General features: G+C 39.7%; 1 protein-coding gene across 5 annotated transcripts in view; it reads left to right on the forward strand.

The window, feature by feature from the left end:
- Positions 1 to 20,187, forward strand: part of Ikzf2 (IKAROS family zinc finger 2) — a 156,011-nt gene extending 135,824 nt beyond the window's left edge. For all 5 annotated transcript variants that reach the window (XM_059278299.1, XM_059278302.1, XM_059278300.1 and 2 more), the window contains 3 exons: positions 956 to 1,093; positions 7,241 to 7,384; positions 13,664 to 20,187. In XM_059278299.1, the coding sequence (XP_059134282.1) occupies positions 956 to 1,093; positions 7,241 to 7,384; positions 13,664 to 14,388 (1,007 nt within the window). In that variant the 3' untranslated portion in view covers positions 14,389 to 20,187. The remainder of the gene's footprint in view (positions 1 to 955; positions 1,094 to 7,240; positions 7,385 to 13,663) is intronic.
- The last annotated feature ends 388 nt before the right edge of the window (positions 20,188 to 20,575 follow it).

Genomic DNA, 20,575 nt, shown 5'->3' on the forward strand with positions numbered 1-20,575 from the left:
CAGTCCATACAGGTTTTTTTTCTTTTCCTAAGATTTTTTTCAAAGTTGTCCGCCATAAACATCGCATACATGTCTTAGTGGCTATATTGAGATAGTGGCTCCCTCACTATTAGGAGAAATTCCCTCCCATAATATGAGATGCTTTGGAAGGCACCATTACCATGGCAACTAAATAGTTAGGGCTCCAGTGGTTCTCCTTAATCGTCCCAGCTCACGGCACCTCAGAAGGTAATTCTTGGTATTACAGAGGCAGGATCTGCACAGAAGAGCATACCCACTTGTTGCTAAGCTCTGGTGTGTGAACAGTTACTATCCAGTGGAGAGAGAGAGAGAGAGAGAGAGAGAGAGAGAGAGAGAGAGAGAGAGAGAGACCCTCCCTAGTTATATCTATAATTTTTTTTCAACACTTGAATTCTTTTTAATTTTCTTGGTACCCATGAATAATCCCTTTTTATTTAAACAGTGACATTTCAAGCTGTTGCATTTTTAGTTTTTCTTCAGAAAAATTCTCTGCTCTTACTAAAACTCATATGTGCACACGCGCGCGCGCGCGCGCACACACACACACATACACATACACACACACTTACTGTACATATGCAAGATAGCCCTCATCTGACCTTTCAATGAGTGAAACTTGGCATAACTGTGTAAAGGTTAATGTGTGTTATAGTCACATAATGCAAAAATTGGTCATCAGCCATTGAGGACGGGAATACAGAGAACACAGTCAGAACACGAGTTGATTCAGTATTTCCCCTACTCCTGAACGCGTGATCTTCCTATCTTCTTGCCGTCTTTCGCTTTGGTAGACAATTTATTGTTTTCGCCTAAATTGGAGTGTGGAGGAGGAAGAGACTGTCTGAAGAGCATATAAATGTCTCTTCCAAACTATGAGAAACTAGCTATTCATTTGCTGAGGTGAGGAGCACGCTAACCCTGACTCTCTTCACAGTGGGTAAGCCTCACAAGTGTAACTACTGTGGACGAAGCTACAAGCAGCGCAGCTCACTGGAGGAACACAAGGAACGCTGTCACAACTATCTCCAGAATGTCAGCATGGAGGCTGCCGGGCAGGTCATGAGTCACCATGGTGGGTAAAAATGCATTTGTGCTTTTTGTTCCTTCCTAGTCTGCTGTGTACAGTCCCCTTCGAGGGTTGTTAGATCATTCCGTCTCCTTCCTGCAGTTCTCAGCCACCTTTACTTTGTACGGGATTGTCTTCCTCAGCAGTTGACGTGAGCTGTTTTGGAACACACTCCGAACAAGATTCTCGAGTTCCCGTGGCACTCCCAAATCAGTTCTGATAGCATGTGTTTGAATTAACACAGTAATGACAGCCAGCATTAGAGCTACATTAGAAATGCCACAAGGAAGTACTGTTTGGTCTTCTCTTGTATTTCTCCATTGAAATGGCTCCACAGAAGTCTCCGTTCCCTGCATGAATGCAGAAGGTGTTAACATTATAACTCCTCTCAGAGATGCTCAATCAACTTGAGATCGCGCCTAAGAATTTATTTGAGGAATTAGTGATTTTACTTTATACATATGCAAGAGACAACCCAGACCCAAATTTGACCTCTCTCCGTCCCCCTAAAACACACTCTGTCAGAAAAACATCTCGATCCTAACAAATACACTGTGGCAGTGTGGAAGGTGGTCCCGATGGTTAATTCAGCTAATCAGTCTTACAAAGGACAGTAATGAATTTGAGTTCTTCAATTCTTAGTGTCTCTCTCTTTTTTTTTTTTTTTTTTGGTTTTTCGAGACAGGGTTTCTCTGTGTAGCTTTGCGCCTTTTCCTGGAACTCACTTGGTAGCCCAGGCTGGCCTCGAACTCACAGAGATCCACCTGGCTCTGCCTCCCGAGTGCTGGGATTAAAGGCGTGCGCCACCACCGCCCGGCGTTAGTGTCTCTCTTATCTTACCACTTATACCAAATGATTTCATACAAATAAAAACAGAAGTTCTACCTTATTGGTATTTTAATGTTTTATTTTAAAAGGATTGCCTAATACTAGATGGTATAATTTGCCTAAGTCACTTTAGAAATATTAATATTCATTGACTTAGATATAGACAAATCAAAGGTCATTTATCAAATTTTTTAGTTTGTTTTTTATATACATAATATGCTGTGGAAGTATGCTTATTACACAGTTAACGATTTTTGTGGTTTTGAGGGTTTTTTTTTTCACAATTTTAAACATACTGTTATTTTACATAGAGCCCTTTCATAAAGAATGATTCTGTCCACTAAATGGATGAGGGAGGCTAGCACAGGACCCAGAACGTGGAGGCTATACAACTATGGGCCTTGAATTTTGACAAATCTGGACTGACTATCTGATGTGTGAATGTGTTGGTCCTAGGTATGCTGTGATAATTAGATGTAATAGGTTATATAATAAATGTCTCTCAAATGATTATTTTGCTATTAGATTTTAGGGCATTAATACTAAGAACCAGTAAATAGGCCATTCTCTTTAATGTTATTACTGCTTAACATTGCAGGTTGCATTTGCCTGCTCAGAACATTGTTTTGTTCTAACTCAGTGGCTCTCAACCTTCCTGATGCTACAACCCTTTAATACAGTTCCTTGTGTTGTGGTGACCCCCACCCTAAAATTACTTTTATTACTACTTCATGACTGTAATTTTGCTGCTTTTATGAATCATAATGTAAATAGTTTTTGAGAGAGAGGTTTGCTTGAGAACAACTGTTCTAAATTTTTAGTTTGGGGACAGACTGGAGGCAGAGGACTGAAGTCCATTTAGCAGCGTGCAGAGGCTCTCCAGAGATGCTCCATAATGTCCTTATTAGTTTTTTCATATGATACTCCCCCATTGTAGTTCTGGCCTTTGATTGGAGGACGTACGCAAATTCTATTAAGTTACTTTTACCTTCATTTGTTTACAGAACTCTGAATTACATTTCTACCCAAATAAAATCCAGAGATTTTCATAACTGTATCTTCTTGTAGAGAAGATATAAATACATAATTCTGTATATTATGGAGCTTTCCTAGAATTTGTGTCATATGTTGTGTAGAGCCAACGATGGGTCTTCTAAGTAGCTGGGGCTTTGGTGTTGTCCAATTTCCCAGACTGTTTAGTCCTTCTCAAGTAAAGGCTCTTGTGATGACCCTAAAACACAATAGGGATGAGCTAGAAAGAGACAAGGCAGGGCACTGGGACCAGCAGGGCCAGGCTAAGGAGGAGTAAAGTAATGATGGGTGTTGATGTTATAGGCTCTAATATTTGTTCTTATATATTAGCTAGTGCTTCGACCACGTTCACTACATGCTTAACACCACTTCATGCTGTGTTTTTCTGGGTTCATAGGAATATTCTGAGAACACTGTAAGTCTCCTTTCCCATCCGTGAACATATTTAATAGCGAACTGTATTGAGTGTATGAGGAAGCCAATGACAGATGCCCAGCAGGAAAAACATCGGTGGGATGCCACCACAATTGTTAATCGTCCCATATACATAGCTTGTCTTGCATCTCAGAAAATCATACTTATTCCTCTCCTCTCTTCCTGTCCTATTACCTGTTTCTCCCTTTCTGTGAGTAGTGTGAGGGGAGGTTTTTTTTTTATCAGTATGGCTGCCATGAACTCCATGGCTTGCATAGTTATTTTTCCTAGCCTCTCTTTCCCAAAACTTGTTTGTCCCCACACTGGTTCTTCATGGGAAGATGGGTCTGAAAAAAAAAAAGAGGTATTCTTCCACTTCATCCAGAAAAGACTATCAAAGACTTGCTATGGAACATTCTGGAAATAGAAAGTTAAAAGGTCACACTTTGTATACCTTTATCGTATTAGCGAGCAACCCAGATTAAAAATAACAAAATGAACTGAAGCAAACGCCGCAGTAACGATGTCTGTGAAGTTCTCCAAGGTCACAGACACCTAGCTGGTGGAGAAGTTGAGGGGGGCTTCGAACATGCAGAGCAGCAGATCTGAGAATGAGGTGAGAGGTGAGAGAAGGTCCATATACCAGACAGCTGACAGACTGTATACTCCATGCAGAGATGCGGGGTTCGGCCATCAAAGGCCATTAGCAGATAATTCAAGTTCAATGAAAGAGTGACAGAAAGCAAGGCTGAAGCAACAGGGTGGGAGGAAAAAGCACTGTGTGCTGCTCCAGCCTGTGGATGCCATGGTTTAACTGGTAAGAGGCCACTGGGTGATAGATATCAGTGCCGTCACCAATGCAGAGTAAGGGTTGACGTCTTCCTGGGTCAGGGGATAGTGTGAGCAGACCGGGCACCATGATGCCAAGCAAAAGATGAAAAGGCAGTGCCAGGACAAGGGAGCAGGGCAGAGCACTGAAGGCATATTTAAGAAGAAAAGCAAGTGCTCTTGTAAGTACCAGTTGAATTGGAGGAAAGGAAGTCTTCCTAGAAATTGAAATTTGATGGAATTTTTGGTTAAAAGAAGCAATGTTGGGAATACTTGGGTGGACCTGTCTTTATAGTTTATTTGCGTGATGAAATATGATCTAAAAAGATAAATAGACTTTTATCTTCTGTATTACTTCAAATAAAGTCGAAAAAGATGAAGAGTTACAGAGTTTGCTCCAACAAATGAAGTTATTATTGTATGTAGCTAGACCTTTGGTCAAGTTAAATGTCTTGTCATGTAATTAATACAATTGAAACATGATCTAGAAAATTTGTTTCGACTTCAACACAGTATAGATCCAGAAAACTCACATTTATGAAAGCAAAAACCTCAGATTATATAATCAAGGGGAAAAGTGTCAGGTCTTTTCCCATGAATGTACAAGGCTGTCAAGCTGCTTTATATGATGTCAATTTTCAAAATCTGTCTACAAAAAATTTATAGCTTATTCCAGGCATTCCCTAAAACCAGATCTCCCAGGATTAGCATTCTGCCAGTAATGCACAGAAAAAAAAAAATGACTTCAAATCTTGGTATATTTGATTCCCTATCTGTTAAAAAAACAAACAAACAAACAAACAACAACAACAACAACAACAAAAACACCACCTTCTTCCTGGGGCACTTGAAAGTATTGTGTAGATGATTAAATGTAAAACCTTGAAGTATTACTTATTATCAACTTTCTGTCCATTATGATTGCCAGTGTGGCAGAAAGGTCGTCTTTTGGCATGAGAGGCTGTTGGGAAGGAGAAAACAGAGCAAACTCTGTTGTAGTCATTGTTTTCAGTTCACATGCGCTTCATTGAACTTGAGAGAAGTCATCTGAGTTGAAATGGATGTGGTGTGGGACAGTCCCCACCCAGGTTTCATTTTGAGTGTTAGGTGTGTGCAAATATGAAATTCAGTGTAAAACCTAAAGCAAAACTGCCACACTTAACTACTCATTTCAGAACCAATTAGCATATTCAATTTGTGGGGCAACCCCACTGACTGCCTTTACTGCTTTTTTGGCAAATTTTACAACAATTTTTTTTTCCTGCCAATATTTTTCATTTGGTGTCTAGGCCTGTGATGTATTTCTTCTTTGGTTCACACGTGGACTACATTGTCGTTTTGTAGCTTGTTTTTGTTTTGGGAACAGACTCTTGGTACGAACCCCAGGCTAACCTCTAACTTATTGGCAGTTCTCCTGCCTCAGCTTCCCAAGTGTTGTGTTTACAGGCATGAGCCACCATGTCCAGCATGTAATTATTTTGTTACGGTAGTAAGTGCTTATGAATTTACTGCTGAAAACACAAGGTCTTAATCTACATTCCAGTGCGTGTTTCCTCAGCACACCAATGCCATTATTTTAGCCTCCTGCCCCCTGGCTCCCTTAGCTGAGTTCTGTGGTCATCTTGGCCTTTTTTTTAATCCTTTGGTTTAACATATTTTGATTTTTCTTCCAAGTTATTTTTACAGTTGTTAAAAGATCACATACTATCTTATGTAATGTTTTGGGAGAAATTTTCCTCTCAATAATATCATAAACAGTATCAGTGTTTAATGCCCATATTTCTAATTTTCACCTTGCCTTTCTTTTTTCCAAGCTGGCATGCAGCAGTTAGAGAATTCCTATTATTCAGAGCCAGAGGGTGCCTTATTAAATGTAGATTAAAGGTTAACTTCTTCTGATCAAGCCACTAGGTTACCCAAACATTGATTGTTGATTTTTTTTAAAATGGCTGAGCAAAGAAACCTTTTTGATGATCTTTTTCATTTCAAGATCAGTAACAGGAATTGATAATCAATAAGTTGTGTGAAATGTACTTTCATTTCACCTTTGCTATAAAATTTTTACTGTTTGTCAGCAGGATCCCCCTGGTAGATTAGAATGCATTGGTTTTCACACAGTAGGTCCATCCTCTACAAATAATAGGCTCTAGGTGAATCACTTTACAGTGTATGCTGAATGAAGAAAGAGCACCTAAGAGATGGAACTTTCTGGTCTTTCCTCTGAGCACTAATCACCCTATCCGATCTGTGTGAAATGTTACCCTCTTCCTAGTTAAACATCCTGGACAGGATTCTTACTGAAAAGCAACTTTCGTGAATCACTTGTCTATCCTGGTAATGTCCATACTGAAGCCAACAGCAGCTGAGACAGGTGTGATGAATGGAACCCATCCAATGACGTAGGACAGTAGTTCAGCGAGCCAGTGTGACAGTGTGGAAATGGGTTCCTGTGTCCTGCGGAAGGGCCGTTTTTAGAAATAAACTGCAATCTTAAAGCTTGAACAGTTTACTGTGTACAGACAAGTGCAGAACCCGACCTCCTGCATGAAGGATCTTGTGCGGGTGGTTATGCTGCCAAGAAGGCCAGCACCTCACCAAATAGAAAATCATCGGGCTCAGGAAAGCATGTGGGGGAAGAGTCACCAGGTACCCTGCTGCTGCTAAGCCTTTCTCCAAAACAAGGTGACATATGTAAATTACTTTAGAAAAATAAAGTCGAAAAGTCTTGATAATAGTGCAGTCTAAAGTATTATCAATTTTGATCTACACTAAACAGACTTCAGAGGAATAAAATAAGAAAAAAAAATCAGATGAATATGTTGATCACCAGTAGTGGCAACAGTTTATATCACTGATCTGAGAGATAGTCATAAAAATAAACTCTGTGTGTGTGTAATATTAAAGAATAGTCTTTAATACTGTGCGTTTTACTTCCTTTTATTTGAGTAGACAAACTTATCTTGTATAACATGTATTAAGATAGCATACTTATCTGTGTCTCTCAAATGTTGGAGAAATCACCAGATTGCCTTTGTATATGGTTTTATGTAGTACCGCCTATGGAAGATTGTAAGGAACAAGAGCCTATTATGGACAACAATATTTCTCTGGTGCCTTTTGAGAGACCTGCTGTCATAGAGAAGCTCACGGCAAATATGGGAAAGCGCAAAAGCTCCACTCCACAGAAGTTTGTGGGTAAGCAGCACAGATGGACGATGGATGATGCCACACCTGGTGACTGTGATGGAAAAAAAAAAAACAAAGCATGATTCCATGTGTTAGACATATGAGTGGTGTGTTCTGTGATATGAGAAAATATCCATGTCCTTGCTCCATCATTCTCTCCCATTCTATGACACGCATATACCACACACACACACACACAGAGCCTTAGGTACGTGGCAAAGGATTAAAGGATATTTACTAGGTAGTAGTAAGCACCATGTCAGCATGCAATGATATATAAAGTGAGATTATACGGTAAAGCTAGCATGTTATTTTAATTCATACTGAATCAGAGATGAGATCTAAAGCACCGCTCACATTTGTGTTATCTTTTCATTTCTATTAGTGTCAGCTTTTGTGGCTGTTTAGTTTCTGACATTAATTCTCTGAGTATTTGATCTAGAATTAAAAGGCACTTTAAGTGTTCCCCAACTTTGTCTTCAAAAAAATAATGTAGCAGTGTCCATCTAAAATGTTTCTTACATGGATCTGTGTTGTGTGTTTTGATCCTCATTTTTCATCCAGCCTATGATTTTTTTTTATCTGAAAAGATGAAGAATCATGTGTGTAGACTTCACCTTTCATTTCTAAGTATTTAGCTGTTCTGTGGTATGTCCAGTGTTGGCGTCACTCTTCATCTATGCTGCATGTTCTAGGCCACCTCTGAGGCCAGAGGGTCTTGCACTTTTTTTTTTTTTTTGGTTTTTCGAGACAGGGTTTCTCTGTGTAGCTTTGCGCCTTTCCTGGAACTCGCTTTGGAGACCAGGCTGGCCTCGAACTCATAGAGATCTGCTTGCCTCTGCCTCCTGAGTGCTGGGATTAAAGGCGTGTGCCACCACCACCTGGCTTGGTCTTGCACTTTTTAAAGGATGTATGAATCAGAGAATTTCAGTAGAAAGAATTCTTAAAGAACCATCATTTCTCATATATGTAATATCTCTTTTCTTATAGTGATATGGTTAAAAGAAGAGGTAAAACTATTAAAACAGGTTCTCACATTATACCACCAGAGAACTTGATAGGATACCCTTACTAAGCAGTGGCTAAGACTAGCCTTTTCCTTGGTTATTCAAGGAGGCTATGAGAATTCTGTTGCTCCAGTAAAACCATTAGAAGGCTCCTTTTGAATTTGAAGTAGAGAACTAGCAAATCACTTGTCACATTAAGACCAACTGAAGGGATTTAGTGAGCACCCATAAGGCAGGCTAATGGATGAGCCCAAGAGCTATGCTTTGTATGAAGTTCAACACCCTAGACTGTGCTCAGTGACCCAGGGTGGCAGCTTTCCTTCCTGTTCCTTTTTTTTCTTGGTGTTTCGAGACAGGGTTTCTCTGTGTAGTTTTGGTGCCTGTCCTGGATCTCGCTCTGTAGACCAGGCTAGCCTCGAACTCACAGAGAGCCGCCTGGCTCTGCCTCCTGAGTGCTGGGATTAAAGGTGTATGCCACCGCAGCCCAGCCTTCCTGTTCCTTTGTAAAGGTGTCTGTGAACAGAAGAGAGGTGGCAGTTCATTTGTTTATTTTATCTTATATTTTATTTAGGTTTCATTTGGTACTTGTTTTTTTTTTAGACCATGTCTCACTCTTGACTGCACTCAAGTTCACAGCAATCCCTCTGCCTCTGCCTGTTATGTGCTAGTGTTGCAAGCATGAGATACCATGTCTAGCTCTTCATTTAGTTTAAAAAATGATTAGTTTGTGAGATAAATATTCAAATCTAACTGACTACTAATGTAGTCGGAAAGTACAGTTTACTATTATTTCTAACTTCGGAATTTATTCCATCACAGTTTGTGTTCCCCTTGACTCAGAAATGCGACCTTCTTTTGTTTTGGTTTTTTTTTTTTTTTTTGAGACAGGATTTCTTTTAGCCCTTTGCTACCTGGAACTTGCTGTGTAGATCAGGCTGGTCTTGAACTCAGAGATCCCCCTTCCTCTGCCTTCCAAGTGCTGGGATTCCTCAAAAGAGGATTTTATAAAACTACAATGTTATAAAAATATATTTTTAATATATATTTAAAAAAAAATAAAAAATTATATTTTTTATTTAAACTTGATGATTTTTCTTAATTTGGAATACATTCGGGTAATATACAGCAAACAGTAGCTACATCAATTGAGTAACTCTTTCTATGATTTCTCTTAAAATGGAAATTCTCATCATTCCAAACTTAGCAGGAACCCTTTTCACATGCCCCTCAGTTAAACACTGCTGTTTGACCTATTGCATTCTCCGGCAGTGATTCCTGAAGTTATGCTTGTCGGTCTGTCTCTTCTACCCTTCTTTATGCAACTTAGATTTCATACTTCATCCCTTTTACCACTGTCCTGCCAGTGTTCTTGACTCTCTTGCCTGGTTGTCCTACTTCTCCTAGTGACATCTCACTGTCCCATGAGTCAGACTCAGCATCATTTCCACACTCTGTCTCAGCTACCAGTAAGTGGTTCTGGTGAAGTTCGTAGAGCCTTGTGAATGACTGCCACAACAGGTAAATGTGTAATTGATCTGAAATACCAGACTGCCCAACCAAAGCACGGGGTGACATTGCTTTAATATATCCCTGGATAGTCTTCTCTCCTACTCTCCATCATGGCCATTTTCCACATGGCTCTACTCTCTACACACTTGGTATGTCTGTCCTTGGAGATCTTCTATCTGTAGTCTCAGGGAGCAAATGAGATGCTTTCATTACGCTATCCCCAGTGCTGTAGGGCTGTGGGCATCCATGTAAACACTTCATGTCCTTTCCTTCTTACAGTGGAAGAAGCATCCCTCTTTCTGATTCAGATGACTTCCTGGGGTTTGCGCTCCTGAATTCTCTGTCCTGTCCTCACACTGTTTCCATCTTTCTCCCTTTCCTATCTGCACTTCATGAGAAATTCTGTTAAGTTCCGCCAAAACCTCCGCTCAGCCCCAAGGCTCCATCTGTATACTAGAACCTGCTTTCTCCTCTCCAAAGATGGATTTTCAGTGCCTCCTTCCCATGCTTCCCTTCCTTCTACTCATTTTCCAGTGCATGCAACCTCAACCTGGCTTTCTAGCTTAGGCTGCCCTGAAAGTATTCTCTTAGAGACTACAATCTATTTGCATGATTCTGAACCCAGTGAGCCCTTTTTAGACAGTGTCCTACACACACATCCTAAAGAGCATCTGCCACTATTGAAATCTTAAACACTCTTCACTTGGTTTCTATATCATTTCTCTCTCTCCTTTTCTTCCAGCTTCTCTGTTGCTCCTCACAAAACTGTACACATGTATAGAATTCTGAAGAGCCTCCCACTAGATCTTGGGAGTGAGAACGTAATTGCCCCATGGAAGACCTGTTCTTGTCTCTTTTCGTTTTCACAAACCCCCCCCCCCTCTCTCACACACACACACACACACACACACACACACATTCATAGGTACCCCTACCTGTCCATACAAGTTCCACGGAGACAATCAGATGCTTTCTAAGGATTGGCCTAGGCACATGCTTTCCAGTAGCAAAGGAGGTACAGACCTGGAAACACACTCAGAAACTGCTACTGAAGAATTTCTGAGGTCCTTGTACAGAAAAAAGTGAAGCCTTCATTCTCTGGCATTATAAAATCCTCATTCTATGAGGAGCAGGGCCAGAGGCCTTCTAGATACTCTCTGAAGTGTAAGAATCCAGCTTGGCTCTGTCTGTTGACTTAAAAGAATTTTCCAAACACTCTTCTTGGCCTTTTCTTCAGTTTACCCTTGGCAGAGTGATTCTATCAGCTGCCATGCTTCTAGAGTTGCCCTCTATCACCTGAGGCCATCCTGTCTGCATCTTACACCCAGATACCTCTTCTGAGGACTTACCAGATATACCTGTTACACATATTGATCCTCAAACCGAAGCGATCCCTTTTTCTGTCTCGCTGTCATCCACTCCATTTTCCAAGACTGAAAACTCAGCTCACGCTTCCCTTCCACATGATCTCTGTCTAGATAAACACAAAGGCCTAGTAACAGTATTCGTGAAATCGCCGTCCATTCCATTAACCATTCTCCGTCGGTACCACCGCTACACTACCCCAAGCCTCTGACTACAGCAAAATTCAGAATCCTCTTGTTGAAGGAGCGTCAGATCAGGTCATGCTCCCTGTTTAAATACTGCAAGCTGCAGTGCTCCCGGGATAAAATCCCTCCCTCTCCTTCTATGTGCTGTGTTTTCTGACTCATTTTAGTCATCTGTTTCCACTTTCAGCCATGTTGAAATGTAATTGCTTATTTCTCAGTCATCCCCTCGTACTTCTAAGCCTTCCTGCCTGCAACTCCACCTCCATGCTTCTTTACTAGCCAGTGTTTGCTGTCCCACTCTCCACCCTAAGGTCTTTCAAGAAGTCTTCCTTTACCCTTCTTATACAAGTTAAATCTACCTCTTGTTTGAGCATAAAATACATTCTAAGCTCTCCGTCTCTAAATTCTAAGCTCTTTGAGAACATGGGTCAGATTTATCTAGCTTAACTTTGAAATTTTTTAAAGTTTAATATCATTTTGTTATTTGTTTTTGCTTTTTGGTTGGTTTGTTGTTGTTGTTTTGTTTTGTTTTTCTGAAACAGGGTTTCTTTATGCCTTGGTTGTCTTGGAAATCTGTAGAGTCTATAGTCTAGACCAGGCTGTCTTTTAACTCAGTGATCCCTCTGCTTCTGTCTCCTGAACGCTGGAATTAATGGTGTCTGCCACCACACCGGGCTCAATATCTTAAATTGGATGTCAGGAGGTGATTTTTTTTTCTTCAGTTGTTTTTATTACTCCATCATTACCTCAATCAACTTTTAGGCTATTTTAGTTTACTTTTGTTTTGTTTTTTGATACAGGGTTTCTCTGTGTAGGCCTGGCCATCCTGGAACTCACTCTGTAGACCAGGTTGGCCTCAAATTTAGCAATCCACCTGCCTCTGTCTCCCAAGAGCTGGGATTAAAAGTGTGAGCCACCACCACTTGGCAAGGCTATTTCTTCAAATCTGAAATAATCCTAAAGTTTTAATGCTGCCTCTTCTAGCATTATGTGAATCTATCATCACTAGAGATTAGGCCTTTACACACAACATACTGTAGCATACAACAACATACTGTTTTAAGAAGCTTTACCTGTAAGTTTTCCTTGTCAAAGTAACTAGATAAACATTGCATAGTTTTAATGGCAGAGCTGTTAAAAGATGAACTACTCTACCAAATAGGAATATTGCTTTTTTTTTCTATTTGAAGTCCCCAAACTGCTTTATGGTTAATATTCAGACCTTGTATTGAAATAAAATTACTGGGGAAGATTTTAATTTTTTTTTCCAAGACAGAGTTTCTCCATGTAGTTTTAGTGCCTATCCTAGATCTCACTCTATAGACCAGGCTGGCCTCGAACTCACAGAGATCTGCCTGGCTCTGCCTCCCGAGTGCTGAGATTAAAGGCGTGCGCCATATTAAAGGAGAAACAATATAGTTCAAACAAGAAAAAGCAGGCGGATTAACAACGGGCATACAAGTTATCATTGTCACACATCTGGACATATCTGGTGTAAAAGTCAAAAGCTGCCATTTCCAAGAAACAAAACTGAAATACTTTTCAACTTTGTGAACAAGTATTTTTTCTAAGTAATCCTTGATATATTATTAAGTAGCTTTTAATTCCATTTCTTTTATCAGGCGATACAGCTTTCAAACCACTTGAATAATAATTGTTTACATTCTCCTGCCTGATCTCTATTGACTCTATAGCTTTTCTTTCCTAAAGTAGTAGTTAAATTAGCGAAATTATCCCTGCTCTAGAGGGAAGCAGCATAGACGGCATGGGCCATAAGCAGATGCCATATGCTCGCCCGGTCTTCGTAGCTCATTCACTGTGTTGGAGAGATGCAGGAATGGGCACAGGTTCTGATTTATTTTCACCGGGCATTTATTCTTTCTCCTGTGATCCTGAGCACCTTGCAAATGAACATTTTTAATACAAATTAAAAATAAGATAAAAAGCTTTCAGGCTGGCTGCATTTCTGTGATGGCATTAAAGCCAGTGCAGATGGCTTGTGACAAATGCCTTTGGCATGGTATCAGTCCCTGGGCATCTCGGCAGAATTAAAAGAGCCCAAACACTTGACCTGAAGAGTAAAATAGCGCCATTTGTGTAAAATGGAGGAAATGTTTGGTTAACTTCGTACGTTTTTCTATTTTTAATCCAACCACTAATTTTGTTCTGTTTCTTTTTCTTTTCTCTTCCTCCTCTTCCTCCTTTTTTTTTTTTAATTTTAGGGGAAAAGCTGATGCGGTTCAGCTACCCAGATATTCATTTTGATATGAACTTAACGTATGAGAAGGAGGCTGAGCTGATGCAGTCTCATATGATGGACCACGCCATCAACAATGCAATCACCTACCTTGGAGCTGAGGCCCTTCACCCTCTGATGCAGCACGCACCAAGCACAATCGCCGAGGTGGCCCCGGTGATAAGCTCAGCTTATTCTCAGGTCTATCATCCGAACAGGATAGAGAGACCCATGAGCAGGGAAACGTCCGATAGCCACGAAAACAACGTGGATGGCCCCATCTCTCTCATCAGACCAAAGAGTCGACCCCAGGAAAGAGAGGCCTCTCCCAGCAATAGCTGCCTCGATTCTACTGACTCAGAAAGCAGCCATGATGACCACCAGTCCTACCAAGGAAACCCTGCCTTAAATCCCAAGAGGAAACAAAGCCCAGCTTACATGAAGGAGGATGTCAAGGCTTTGGATGCTACCAAGGCCACCAAGGGCTCTCTGAAGGACATCTATAAGGTTTTCAATGGAGAAGGAGAACAGATAAGGGCCTTCAAGTGTGAGCACTGCCGAGTCCTTTTCCTAGACCATGTCATGTACACCATTCACATGGGTTGCCATGGCTACCGGGACCCACTGGAATGCAACATCTGTGGCTACAGAAGCCAGGACCGTTACGAGTTTTCATCACACATTGTTCGAGGGGAGCACACATTCCACTAGGCCTTTTCATTCCAAAGGGGACCCCTATGAAGAACTGCACATGAAGAAATACTGCACTTACAATCCCACTTTCCCTCCGATGGTGACATACTTTCTTCTTAATACTGTCACTGTCTATGATTCTTACTTTGTGGACAAAATGTCATTTGCTCTGCCTAATTATAAAAAAAGAAATAAGAGAAAAGGGATGGGATATTCACTGATAACTTGGCTTGTTTGTTTTGTGGGTGTAAAGCAGTTGATTTCTGCCATGCATCCATATGAAGGCCTGTCATGCTTTGGGAAATCGTTTGTTTCATAGAGATTCACCTAAAATATTCTGATTTGCCATTGATGTTCAGGATTGTGATGGAAGGCAGGAAACTTGAGAGTTTTCTGGGTAGGACTTGGGCAATTTAAAATGGTCTAAGTAATTTTCCTCTCAAAGGTGTTTCAAAATGTAAACCCATTTTATTTTCTGTTCTTAGAGATCAAGGAACACAAACACATTATTATTTTCAATAACTCCTAGGATGAGTTGAATTGTTGTGGGTTCTACGTTTACCTCCCCTACGGAATTTATAATTCAGTATGTTTTACACTGTATCATATAGTAAAACTTTTAAACTACAGGTAGTTAAGGGCCACTACGATACATCTGAGGTCCTTTGATCTTATTTTTCTAAACTTGCGCACTGTTTTTCCATAGTTTTGATGACTGGCATTTTATAGACACCCTGGCAGCCTTACTTTTAACACCTGTAACAAATAGTATTTTTATGTAGTTTTCAGAAAAGCATGTGGTCTAAGAGTGGGTAAGAGGCAGTCAGTAATTTCCAGGAAGAATTCTGCTTTTCACAATTTGAGATTTTTTTTAAAGTTGTATTGCGATGGCAGCCTAGTATACATATTTGTTTCTAAAGGTGTGTTTACGATCGTCACTTTATCAGCATTTAAACAGTGTTAAGCAGTCAGCAGAAAAGTGTAATTAGGCTAACAGTAGGGGGAAAATCCCACTCTGAGAACCCTTTTCTGGTATTTTTCTTCAAGCTGTGACCACTCAGTGTTCTGTCCATAGTCCATTCCTCTTTGACTCTTGGAATAGAAGGTCTTAAGAAGCCTGGCTATCGGCTGCTTCTTTCAAAATCTTGGAGCAACTGCTAATTGGACCTGAATGTGGTCATTTGAACCCTGGAAGGTCATTCATTAACGAGGGCTATTTATTCCACTACTTCTTCAGTAATAACAGTTACTACCTTTGCTGCAGACGAAAGGGAACTTCTTTGCAACCCGAAGATCACCCTGCAGGTCCAACAAAAGAGCAACAAAGTTTTCTTTTACCCTTCTTGGAGTTGAAAATGTGACAGTCTTTCAAAAAAATCAGTTCTGTTAAGTTCTTGTCAGAAATGAATCTCAATCCATTGGTAGAGAATTTTCTGTCTTCTCTTTGTTTGCACAAGGCATATACTTCCATATTTCATGTGCAGGTTTGAAGTTGATCTCTGTGGGTGCTTGCCTTCTTCTCTGGAGTCCACTGGCATCTGTGGGTGGGACTGGAGCACACTATTCTCAAGTCATTTGGCGGAACGCTTTTGGCAGACATAACTTGCTGCTTGTGTTTGAGGAAAACAGGCCTGACCATGACTGGATTCTCTGACAGCCATTTGTAAATGCTAAACAGCGACAAATAACTGCTCCGAGGGCCTGCCTACCTTAGAATAGGATGCTGAAACCATGTAACTGCAAAGTGACGTGGACAGTGTCAAGACTTGAGAACTACCCACTGATGAGCAGTGTTCTCTTAACTCGCTTTGCAGATTTCCATCTGTTCACTTAAGGAACTTCTTAGCTCTAACATAGCTAGCGCTTGGTAGAAAATGTTCTGACTTACCTCTTTTACTAATCCTTACCTTAGTTATTTCTGGAGAAATGTCCAAATGGTTCCTTTACATGTAAGAAAATGCACCCAAACAGAGAAAAAGCGAATGCCAGCGGTGGGGTTTTCCATCTTTTGATTTTTTTTTTTCATCCCTTGGTAATTTGTGAAAACACAGTTTACTCAGGGATAAAGCGTCTAATCAAGACTCCCTTCCCCCACTTACCCGGCACATGCTCAAATCATGAGGGAAATGGCATTTATGTTTGAATGAGGTAAATAGTGTTAAGGCTCATGATTTTGTGTTTTAAAACTGCAATTTGACAAAGCATTTGGATGCCTGTCAATGTGTTCATAATTTTGGCTGTCTGAATTTCTGCTGGCATCCTTTATCAATTTTCTTCATTCTCTCTCCTCATACCTACTGTATTAACGATCATATATCTCCCTGCACTAGGATTAAACTGAGTTTAGGTGTACATAAAGATTTGTGTACTCCCCCTATGAAGATGGTACTAACACACTCTCTACCTTTCCAATTCCATCTTGTTGGAAAACCTGATTTATTTAAGGGAGTTAGCTGTGACGGTATATTTGCGGGACATACACACTAGCTTTTTTTTTTTTTTTTTGTAAGATGCATGACACAAAGGACAGAAAAAGACGTAGATGGCTCAGGTGTGACAGGGACAAAAGAGATCAAGGTGAATTCAACATTTGTGGGTTACAGTGAATTTTGTGGACGGAGGACTGTCTGAAGGACTCTCAATGACTTTTCACCAAAGACTAGAGGTGACATCTAGCACCTAACACTAAGTGGGAGGGCCAGATACCAAATAAATCAAATTTGCATAACAGTTACAAGCCCAGTTGATTTAGGTGAGATTTTACAATTGAGAGCATATTTGAGGGGGATGAAAATGGGTTATCCTCTGTGTTTTCCAGTTGGGCAGAAATTTATCAGATGACTCTGTCCTAATTTTGTGCAGAATTTTTTTTTGTCCCCAGTTTTTTCTGGAGAAACACACTGTCTCTCTCTAACAGTGATGAATTGCTGTCACAGAGGCTTTCTAGAACAGTGGTCGGCACAGTGAGCAGATAGAGGCATGAAACACTCATTCCAACATTCTCTTTAGAATTTTCTGAATCAAGTGGGGAAAAATGAGGGCTGATATTTAGGATGAAGTAACCTGGCTGGCTGGTGTACATACACGTGACTGTTGGAATACATTACCGTTTGCAGGCCATGTGTATTGCACATTCTTTGAATGAGGAGTCACGAAAAGAAGCAGATAGCATCCCCCAGATGTGTTCCAAACCTTAGAGTTAAAAGTACAGTTAATACATCAGCACTTAGGTCGACTTTACCAGGTTGTACTAAGAAATCCCAAAGTTGTCAGTGTATCTTTAGGACTAGTGGCAACTTCTATCCCAAGGTCCATTATCTACATCCAGGGAGGAAAAAATTGAAAAGATATTAAGTTGACTGGTGAAATATTAAAAAAATATAGCTTCTTTTTTTTTTGAGAGGAAGAAAAGGCAGGAAATGATTTAGCAACTTTGTCTTGTATTTGTGCTTTTTGTGGCACAGTTACACATCTCACAAGACCTTGACTTTTGTGTGTTTCATATTTTGACTTTGTGTTTTCCAAGTCTTACTTCATCTTATCTCCAAAATGGTAAGTTATGGTAGAAAGATTAGCAGAGGAGGCGTTACTGGACCAGGAAAGCTGCCTGCCCCTAGATTCAGGACTATCAAGGATACCTGGCTATACAGTTTTTTCAGCCTTGAATTATTCATTTATAATAAAATTGTAGGTTTATGGTCATCTTCAATTGTATTTCACGTGTTATTCTAACAAGGACTGCCTGTATGTATTCTACAGTAAAAGCTCCCCATATTCAAAAGGGAAAAAAAGCAAGGGGTAAATTTAAGCTTTGTATATATAAAAGTTATTTTATAAATATTTTAGTCTTCCAGTTTCTGCAAAATAATTAAAATATACAGTAACTGGTCTCTTAAATCCTGAATTTAATGTATTAAATACTTATAAAATTTTATATTGGTGCCTTTTAAAAATGCATTGAGAGTGTTGGTGAGCTGTTTTAGCTGTACCACACTTTTACTGTGTATTTTTTTAAAAAAAAATCACATGAAATTTAAGTACTCTCTAATTCACCTTTGTGTTCTTAGCAAAAATAATAATGATAATAATAACTGCTAAAAGAATTTCCAGACTTTCAGCTGAGCTGGCAAAAGTGACAGGAAACTTTGAAACCAGATTTTAATCTTTTTAGCTTAATAATATTTCTGAACACTATTATATGATAGAGGAAAATAGAAGGCCCAGTCATGTCAGCAGCAAACTGAATTATGCTGTGTGTTTTGCTTTATTCTTGAGGAAGAATATGTTTTGCGTCACACAGGGTTTCTTCGTAGAATTTGGAGTCAATAATTACAGTATTGTTTTGCATTTTCTTTTCTACCTGACTAGTGTTACTCTAGTCCTGCATCCTCTGTCTTCTAACCAGTGGTTGTTTTATGAAATAATGTGGAAATGCAGATCATTGTTTCCCTTGAACAAAACAAAACTCAGCATTCACATCACATTGCTCTTCTCCAAAGTGTCCTCTCGGATATTTTGTACGGGGGTTGTCTGTCACTTGTGAGGGTGTCTTCATCTATGACAGCTTTTTAAAAAGGAGCTGCTGTATAAAGTCGACATCACATGACCAAGAAGCTATGATGTGCTAGTGTTTCCTTCTGTCATAGTATACTCTTAGGCCAAATTAATGACACCTTGAATATTTTTACATTTATTACAGAGACCTAAAATTTTGGAATTTCCACAAGGTTTTTAATGTAACCTATTTCTAGGGGTTTTGTTTTCTCTTGCTGTACTGTGAGTTTGTGGGTATTTTTTCATATGCACTCTTAGAAATGAGTTCTTAATTCTATTTATGATGTCTTTCTCCCACAGTACTCCATTTGTATATGTTCTGTACAGATTTGTCATAAATTCACCTTTATCCCATATCGACAGTGGCACCTAAACAACTAGTTTCCTAAGATGACTTTTATGTTATGAATTAATATGAAAATGTAGAGGTCATATGCTAAACCACGTTAAGGGCAGAATAAAAACTTCTGGTAGGTACAAATAAGCCAGTTTGCAGTGCATCAGGCCTTCAGTTTACCTCACCTAACACATAACAAGGGAAGCTTGGACAGATGGAGGTCACTGAATCCCCTACTATGCACTTACTAGGTGATCGCTGAGTTTTATTTACTGGAAATGGATTTTCAAAGGAATACACTGTCACTGTAACCAGAGAAGGAATCTAGGGTTTGCTATTTTTGTTGTAGTTGTTTTGTTCTTTTTAAAAAGTTGTTCAAATTATGAAACTGTGATCTAAAAATAGTTTTGATGGTGGAGCACTTGAGATTTTGTACATCGATCACGTGCCCTTCTGTATGACAAAGTTGGGTTTTTACCTCTTCGGTTGTAACTTCCTCTCACACCTTTGTCTCCACACTGTTCACAGCTCTTCCTCCATTGTCTCTGGATTCTTGACACTCCTCATAGTTAGAAGAGGAGGTCAGCTCTGAACTTCTGATTCATTAAGTCTTAATTTTTTTCTGGTAGTTTTTCTTAGCTGTATAATCTGCTGGTGTATTTTTATACTCACGTGTAGTTCTATATTTTTAATGTGTGGTTGGGTTGAGATGGTAAGCTGTAGAGAGTCCTTTACTTCGTTCTCAAGTATGAGGCACCTAACATGGCCCCTGAGACTCTATAGTCAGAGGATATGTCTGGTTCCTTTATGCTTGGATTTTAAATTGTTTGGCTTTCTTCCAAAATATAAGTTATAAAGAATAGATATCCTCCTCCGCCCCCCCCCCCGCAAAAAGCAAAACAAAACAAACAACAACAACAAAAAAACGCTTAGAAAGAGGATAAAAATGTAAAGCAAAGAGTCTTAACTTTCTTCCAATTAAGAGGACGAGTGCTTTAAAAGTTCTGCAGTAATATTCCAGGCTCGGAAGGGGTCTCGAGGCCCCATGCTTGCTCCAATAGTCCAGCCTTTTAGACTTTGTTATTTGCAGTTTCAGAAGGGTTACTTCTGCTATCCATAAAAGTGCAATACCCCTCTTGAAGTCTTAAAAACTATGATAATTTTGTTTTCTTTTTCTGACATTTCTTCAAAAAAGAACCGTTGGAAATTTAGCATGTCAAGGGACATTACAAACAAGGATGAAAACCACTCCAGTATCAAAAGATTAGAAATTGTAGAAACAAACGGCTTTTCTGACTTTCTGGAAGCTTCCTT

This window comes from Peromyscus eremicus, chromosome 13, assembly GCF_949786415.1.
Source record: "Peromyscus eremicus chromosome 13, PerEre_H2_v1, whole genome shotgun sequence".
NCBI classification, from domain to species: Eukaryota; Metazoa; Chordata; class Mammalia; order Rodentia; family Cricetidae; genus Peromyscus; species Peromyscus eremicus.